At 41.8% G+C, this 8,827-nt stretch overlaps 1 protein-coding gene across 1 annotated transcript; it reads right to left on the reverse strand.

The window, feature by feature from the left end:
* Positions 1-2,774: 2,774 nt before the first annotated feature.
* LOC129649929 (interferon alpha-1-like) lies at positions 2,775-3,344 on the reverse strand. Its single transcript, XM_055577922.1, has one exon. The coding sequence runs from the start codon at positions 3,342-3,344 to the stop codon at positions 2,775-2,777; it is 570 nt and encodes a 189-aa protein (XP_055433897.1).
* Between the last annotated feature and the right edge of the window lie 5,483 nt (positions 3,345-8,827).

The raw sequence follows: 8,827 nt of genomic DNA on the forward strand, positions 1-8,827 counted from the left end.
TCTCACACTGAGAGCACTATGGAACTAGCACCCAAGTTGAAAAGAAAATACCTTTGTTAGGGGCCAGCACCTTTCCATGATGCCCTCCAGTCACTGTCTCAGGGCAGCTGTCCTGTCTCCTCCCTGAGGGCAGCCACTCTGATTCTCACGGTCCTGATGATTTCTGCCAGGAGCGCTTGATGCCTCTTATGTGATATGGATTCATTGAATCCAAACAGTAATTGTATGAAAACTACACTTATGTCCCCATATTAAAGATGAGGAAACTGCCCTGCAGAGCCGTTCTCCTGAGTTCCCTTATCCTCCTGCTCTTGTGTGCTGTTAACACATGGCCGTTCCATCTCTGCTTCCTTTGTGCCATTCCCTCCCTTTTAAGACTGAGGTCATAACTCAATTTTAGGTCCTTTTCTCATTCTATACTCTCATCCTATTTGATGAGTTCTTCTGTTACGCCTTACACTTTATGAAATTGCCTTCTCCAATATCCATTGAACATTTGCACTGAAATGTCTACTATAAGTAGTTACCTTTTATTTTTACATCCTCTCACAGCTTGATCCACCTTCTACTGGGGGAATTCCATTTTCTCCCTTTCATTGTAGCATTCAAGCTAACTGATAGTCATTTCTATTTTAAAAATAGTTAACATTTTATTATAAATTAACTCATTATTGTTTTTTAGGTTCAGTTCAGTTGCTCAGTTGTGTCCGACTCTTTGCACCTTATGAGCTGCAGAATTCCAGTCCTCCCTGTCCATCACCAACTCCTGGAGTGGACTCAAACTCACATCCATTGAGTTGGTGATGCCATCCAGCCATCTCATCCTCTGTGATCCCCTTCTCCTCCTGCCCCCAATCCCTTCCAGCATCAGAGTCTTTTCCAATGAGTCAACTCTTCACACGAAGTGGCCTAAGTACTGGAGTTTCAGCTTTAGCATCATTCCTTCCAAAGAACACCCAGGACCAATCTCCTTTAGAATGGACTGGCTGGATCTCCTTGCAGTCCAAGGGACTCTCAAGAGTCTTCTGCAACACCACAGTTCAAAAGCATCAATTCTTCGGTGCTCAGCTTTCTTCACAGTCCAACTCTCACATCCATACATGACCACTGGAAATACCATAGCCTTGACTAGACGGGCCTTTGTTGGCAAAGTAATATCTCTTCCTTTGAATATGCTATCTAGGTTGGTCATAACTTTCCTTCCAAGGAGTAAGCTTCTTTTAATTTCATGGCTGAAATCACCATCTGCAGTGATTTTGGAGCCCAAAAAAATAAAGTCTGACACTGTTTCCACTGTTTCCCATCTATTTCCCATGAAGTGATGGGAACAGATGCCATGATCTTAGTTTTCTGAATGTTGAGCTTTGAGCCAACTTCTTCACTCTCCTCTTTCACTTTCATCAAGAGGCTCTTTAGTTCCTCTTCACTTTCTGCCATAAGAGTGGTGTTATCTGCATATCTGAGGTTACTGATATTTCTCCCAACAGTCTTGATTCCAGCTTGTGTTTCTTCCAGCCCAGCTTTCTCATGATGTACTCTGCATATAAGTTAAATAAGCAGGGTGACAATATACAGCCTTGACGAACTCCTTTTCCTATTTGGAACCAGTCTGTTGTTCCATGTCCACTTCTAACTGTTGCTTCCTGACCTGCATACAGGTTTCTCAAGAGGCAGATCAGGTATTCTGGTATTCCCATCTCTCTCAGAATTTTCCACAGTTTATTGTGATCCACACAGTCAAGGTTTTGGCATAGTCAATAAAGCAGAAATATACGTTTTTCTGGAACTCTCTTGCTTTTTCGATAATCCAGCAGATGTTGGCAATTTGATCTCTGGTTCCTCTGCCTTTTCTAAAACCAGCTTGAACATCTGGAAGTTCACGGTCCATGTATTGCTGAAGCATGGCTTGGAGAATTTTGAGCATTACTTTACTAGTGTGTGAGATGAGTGCAATTGTGCAGTAGTTTCAGCATTCTTTGGCATTGCCTTTCTTTGGGATTGGAATGAAAACTGACCTTTTCCAGTCCTGTGGCCACTGCTGAGTTTTCCAAATTTGCTGGCATATTGAGTGCGGCACTTTCACAGCATCATCTTTCAGGATTTGAAATAGCTCAACTGGAATTCCATCACCTCCACTAGCTTTGTTCGTAGTGATGCTTTCTAAGGCCCACTTGACTTCACATTCCATTAAATGTGAATGTTACTTTCCATTCAAAAAATCAAAGTTACAAAAATGATTGGATTAATTATCTTCACATCTACGTCCTGAGAGCAACACACCACTGGGCTAGAGAAAGTATATTTTTACTTGTAATGTGCAAATCATATAGATGGGGGAAGGAATTGTAAAATGCACTCTTTAATCAAGTTGCGTATTCAGTCTTAATGTGTCTTTTTTAAAGAAAAACAAAGGAAGTTTTTTATAGTAACGGTTAATGATATACATATAAACATATACAAAATATATTTTCCCTTAAGTATGCATACATAATTTTATGAACAAAATAATTTAATTCTTTATATATAAATAAATAAATATTAATTAGATAAATGTCCAAATAGATAAATAAGTAGACGGATCAGCTTGATTATCTGTGATGGAGTAGTGCCTGTAGAGTAGATCATGATGTCGCTTAATATACCTGAAATCATTTTACAAATTGATTCAGTTCAGTGCAGGATGACAGCAGAAATGAGCCTTCCACATGGCAGCGCAGGAAGAAGTGTGGTCTGTTAGTCCATGAGAATCATTTCCATGTTGAACCAGGTGTGTGTCAGTCCTTTCTCCTGAATCTCTCCTGCAAGTTTGTTGAGGAAGAGAAGGCTCTCATGACTTCTGCTCTGACAACCTCCCAGGCACAAGGGCTGTGTCTCTTCTCTTGCAGATAGACAGTGAGTCTGTGGAAGTATTTCCTCACAGCCAGGCTGGAGTCCTCCTTGAGCAGGGGAGCCCCTCGCAGCCCCTCCTCCTGCCTCAGACAGGCTTGCAGGTCAGTGAGCTGCTGATCCAGTGCCGTGCGGAGCTTGTCCAGGAGGCTCTGGTCCCACGTGGCGGCCGAGCCCTCTGTGCTGAAGAGCTGGAAGGTGTGCTGGGTCACCTCGTGGAGCACAGAGATGGCTTCAGCCTTCTGCAACTGGCTGACACCCAGCTCCTCCTGGGGGAATGCGAAGTCATTTCTGTCCTGCAGGCAGGAGGAAGGGGAGACCATCCTCAGTTGTCGCAGGAGCATCAGGACCTTCCTGTTGGCCAGGCTGTGGGTGTGAGGCAGGTGGCAGCCCAGAGAGCAGATGGCGTTGCAGCTGAGCAGCAGCAGGGCCAGAAGTAAGGACCAGGCTGGGGCCATCAGATTTTGTGGATGCTTCTGGCCTGGGGAGGTGGGTGATTCTGTGAACCTGCTCTCTTTGTTCTCTGAAGACCTTCCTTCAGGCCTGTGTCTTAAATAAGAGCCCTTGGTTTCCATTTTCTGAAAGTTCCGTCTTCTGTTTTTGCTTTCAATTTGCACTCTCCAAATGGGTTACCACAGTGTTTTGCAAACATTTTTTTCATTATTGCCTTCCCTCCCCTATTGACAAAGTCTTCTGAGATTTTTTTTTTTCCAATTACTCCCACCATGAAATTTTGACAATACATTTATGCTGTGGCTCCATCTTTGTACTCCATGCATATCTTTTTACATAGAAAAAGAAAGTACAAGGCTTCCTTGTTGTATTCACCCTAGGGTTAACAATGCCATAAAATGAAGGGTGTACAGTAAATGTAAAAGCTGCTAAGTTTTATTTAACTTTATGAATAAATTTGAAGGATGACTTTTGATGGAGGATATTTACTTATATAAATAGTAATTTACCAAATTACATATTCATATGAAATTCATATAAACATATATAATACCACAGTATGCTGCTGCTGCTGCTAAGTCACTTCAGTCGTGTCTGACTCTGTGCGACCCCAGAGATGGCAGCCCACCAGGTTCCCCGTCCCTGGGATTCTCCAGGCAAGAACACTGGAGTGGGTTGCCATTTCCTTCTCCGATAATACCACAGTATAGATAGACTTAAAAATCTTTCAAAACTCAAAATCATTGAAAAACTTAGGCTATTTTCTTCATATTTATTTTGAAGTGCTTTTAACTTTGTTTCATTTCAGAAATAAATTTTTAATTCCCTGTCTGCTGAATATTCATCTCAATTTTATAACATTTCTTTCTGTTTAGCTCTTGACATACTTATGGATATTCTTAACAATTTTGATAGGAATAAATAAAATAAAATAATAATAAATAAATAATAATAAAATAATAAATAAAATGTAAATAAATAAAATAATAAATAAAAATAATAAAATAATAAAATACCATGATACCAATCCAATGGAAGAGAGCAAAGAGGAACTAAAGAGTCTCTTGATGAGGGTGAAAGAGGAGACTGAAAAAGCTTGCATAACACTCGACATTTAAAAACCTAAGCTTCTGACATCTATGGCAAATAGATGGGGAAAGAGTGGAAACAGTGACAGATTTTCTTTTCTTGGTCTCCAAAATCACTGTGGACATTGACTGCAGCTACAAAATTAAAAGACACTTGCTCCTTGGGAGAAAAGCTATGACAGAACTAGACAGCACGTTAAGAAGTATAAACATCACTTTGACATCAAATGTCTGTATAGTCAAAGCTATGGTGTTTCCAATAGTCTTGTTTGGATGTGAGAGGTGGACCATAAAGAAGGCTGAGTGCAGGAGAATCAATGCTTTCAAATTATGGTGCTGGAGAAGACTCTTGAGAGTCCCTTGGATAGCAAGGAGATCAAACCAGTCAAGAAATCAACCCTGAAAATCATTGGAAGGATTGCTAATGAAGCTGAAACTCCAATAAATAAGTAAACGTTAGTTGCTCAGTCGTATCTCATCTTTGTGACCCCATGGACCATAGCCAGCCAGTTGCTCTTCTGTCCATGGAATTCTCTAGGCAAGAATACTGGAGTAGGTTGACATTCCCTTTTCCAACGATCTTCCTGACCCAGGGATCAAACCTGAGTCTCCCACACTTGCAGGTACATTCTTTACCATCTGAGCTACCAGGGAAGTGCTGTACTTTGGCCATCTGATGTACAGGGCCAACTCATTGGAAAAGACCCTGATGCTGAGGAAGATTGGGGGCCAGAGGAGAAGGGGGCAATAGAGGAGGAAATGGTTGGATGGCATTACCAACTCAGTGGTTATGAATTTGAGCAAACTCCAGCAGATAGTGAAGGACAGGGAATCCTGGCATGCTGCTGTCCATGGGGTCGCAAAGAGTCAGACAGGATTGAGCACAGGATTTAGCAACTCAAAAATAGCAATAAAATATCTTTCCCTTGAGCCCTGGACAGTGCGCTTCTCCAGGCAGCTGTAGGAGGGCCAAAGAGCTCTTTGTCTCAAGTTCCTTTGGGATGCCCACTTTGGAGAGTTTGCAGTTCTGGGCTCTACAGACCATCAAGGCACAGCATCCTCAGTGAGTCTTTTGATACTGATTTACTATTGGGGGAAAAAACTTTTTGTTTTCACAGTGCTGAGAGCTGAAGAGGGAGCCTTGTAGCCCTGCCAGCGATGGTGTTCTCTGGTTGGGAGCTCGGAACCTTTTATTTTCCAAGCCTTCCCTAGAGTTTTGTGCTTTATTTTCCAGGAAGCATTCCATTTACTGAGGGGCGAGATGTCAGCGAATTGGGGGCGAATTTTAGATTCGGGTCCCTTCTGGCACCATCCAGCAACAGCTCAGAGACAGGGAACCTGGTGGTGGTGATGGGACCTCTGGAAGGTGTCCAGGATGTCCTGGGGGTGAGTCAGAGCACGGCCACCACCAGGGCCAAGGACCAGGGAGCTGTTATTTCCTGCCTTAAGAATATTTATCCCTGTACAGATTCAATTAAAAAGAATATTTCCTGGCCTATTCATGGATAATAAGAAAAAAAATTGGAACATGAAACCAACAGATTTCTTATCGAACAAGTTGGCGGGAAAACTCAGGAATTAAGAGGAAATATTTTAATTCTCAAGATACTGAAATTTACTGACTTTCACCAAAACATGAAGTTAAGCAAATTGGTTAATTTCACTGCCCCCTTTCTGACTGGTTATTGATTAAAGGAATGGTTCATGCAAATATTAGGATCAAGCCATGGATAGGGAACAATTGGCTAAACTGTTAAATGATTTTTTAAATATCCAAGTGTTTTTCAAAATATATTAAAATAAAAATTATTTTAGGTATATTTTTCCCATTATCCCTTGGGAAGAACCAGAAGGCAGAGCATTCTCCCCTGTTGCCTCATTTATCTTGCTGTTTCCTTTCTTTTATCAGTACTCTTAATGTCCTTTAGATGGGCCAGCATTCCTCTCTCTGATTCAGACTCTATGGTTTTTACTTGTGAGTGCAGATTATCAGTTTTCTTTCTGAAGAAGGGGGTTGAGAACAATTACATGCAACAATTTCTTCTCTGTCATGTATGCTTTGAACATGAAATATTTACATACAACCTCAACTAGTGGACTGCAGGCGCTAAATGTACCATGCCCTGGGTCTTGGTTCAGGCTGTTCTAACAAGGTCCCAGAGACTGGTGGATCATCAGTGATAGTTTATTTGTCACAGTCCTGGGGGCTGCAAGTGTGAGATCAGGGTGCCAGCAGGGTAGAGTTCTGGTGAGAACCCTCTTCGGGGTTGCAGACCGCCAGCGTCTCTCTATGTCCTCACATGGTGGAGAGCAGAGACGAAGCAAAGTGTCTTGTGAGCCTCATGAAGACAGTAATGCTGTGCATGAGAAATCCCCCCTCAAACCTCCTCTAACCCTAATGATTTCTCTAATATCCCACCTCCTGATATGATTACATGGTGGGGGTAGATTTCAATATATGAATTTGGGGAACACACACACATTTAACCTGTTAACATGGAAACAAGAAGATACCGAGGCATTGTGTTTATTGCAGATTCATTAGACTATATTTCATTGTTGATATTTATTTGAGGATAACACATTCCTTGATGCTGTCATCCCTCTTTATGGCTCATTCATCCTGAATTGATTACTAATTAAATGTTACAATGCTACTGTGAACATGATTACCAAGAACTTGCCAAATTCCACAGACTTTCAGTCTTTATAAAAAATGATGTTGACACCAATTACAAATTCCCTAACCCTTAAAGGGACACTTAATCTTTCCAACATAGTTAAATCTGAGTTGTAAATATTCTCATTTCCAGGAGCCACCTGCTAAGACTTCATTTGAATAAAACAATCTAATAAGAAAATGGCAAGTCCAGGTTTCAAAACCTATTATGTCAAAATTCCAAACTCCACCTCCCTATCCATACCATAAACACTGTGCAAATTGTATGTATTGAACCATCTCTTATTTTTCTATTTCACTAACACACATTGTGCCTTTGTTTTCCATACCTTGCTGTTACAGTACTCTATATTTTCATTATTCATCTACCTCCAAATTTCTAGATGAACTGAGCAATTTACAAAGTATCCTGATTATTTTCTGTAATAAGCAAAATGAAATTATCAACTGGTAATTCTTTCTGAGAGTCTAAATGTGACTGACAAAATTAGTATTTCTAATAATTAGAAAATAATCATATTTAACTGTCCAAGATGATTCATATAGATTTCTCAGTTAACCGTCACCATAAACTTGAGTTGCATGATAGATAAGACCCTTGAGAATTGTAGCCATTGCAAGAGATTGGATTACAAACATTTCAGTGAGTCTCTGTAGGAAACAGGCTTCCCTGGTGGGAGAGAATCTTTCAGTGGGTTAAAAAAATCCACTTGTCCATGCAGGAGAGGGGTGTTAGATCCCTGGATTGGGAAGGTCCTCTGGAGGAGGAAATGGCAAGGCACTCCAGTATAGTCTGGGAAATCCCGCTCAGAATCCTGGCAGTTACAGTCCATGGGGGCACAAAGAGTGGAATAAGACTTAGCAACTATACAATGAGAACTGTAGAAAACACCAAGCTGACAGGGCTCTTGTGGATTTAGGTTAAAAATACTTAATGCTACCAAATTACATGCATATGGGAAATGACTGGAAGAACAGAAGACGACGTATGCTAACGGTTGAAATGTTAGGGATGGAGCAGAGCATCCCCGTTGCCATCAACAGGGAGACCAGAGTTTCAGAAATTCAGCACTTCATCTGGGTCTCAGTGAAACAGCTCAGGTCCTGCACTAAGCTAAGTCCTCCAAGCTCCCCTCGCTGTGCCCCAGCGGCCGGGATGTGCACCTGAACTCTCAGTAATGGACAGGACACGCCTCCAGGTCCAGCGCAGCGAACTCCCGCGCAGGATCCAGGGGAGAACCGAGGAGTCCCCGTGGATAAGAGCCTTAATTCCTGCGAGGCGCCGCCACAGCCCAGGGAGCCCGTGGGGTCGCAGGAGCAGTGAGGAAACTTCCTTTTCGGTCCCACTGCCCAGGGGAGCTTTAATGCTACTTTGCTCAGATCCTTAGATTTCTGCACCTGCCCCCATGTCCACCCTCCCCTTCCTAGGAGATTTCGGCCAGAGCGGTTTACACTGGTGCCGTTTATGCTGCGATTGATCGCTGGAAATCAGAGCATGTTGTTAAGTATTTTCAAATTCAGGATTGTTTCTGTGGAGAAAGAGTAATTCTTTCAGGGATTCAGGGAAAAGGAAAGGCACCTGAAGTCTGGACAGGAATCTAGGAGATATTCGGACCCTCCAGTGGGAAGACTTGGGGACAAGACTGAGACTGAAAATTATCTCATTTAATATTAATATAAATGGTTAATTTCTCTTGCAATGTTAATTGGTTAAAAAATA

This window comes from Bubalus kerabau, chromosome 4 (genome assembly GCF_029407905.1).
Source record: "Bubalus kerabau isolate K-KA32 ecotype Philippines breed swamp buffalo chromosome 4, PCC_UOA_SB_1v2, whole genome shotgun sequence".
NCBI classification, from domain to species: Eukaryota; Metazoa; Chordata; class Mammalia; order Artiodactyla; family Bovidae; genus Bubalus; species Bubalus kerabau.

What these genes read in the sequence shown, in the direction of transcription:
- LOC129649929 (XM_055577922.1), bottom strand. Translation starts at nt 3,344, where the DNA reads ATGGCCCCAGCCTGGTCCTTACTTCTGGCCCTGCTGCTGCTCAGCTGC.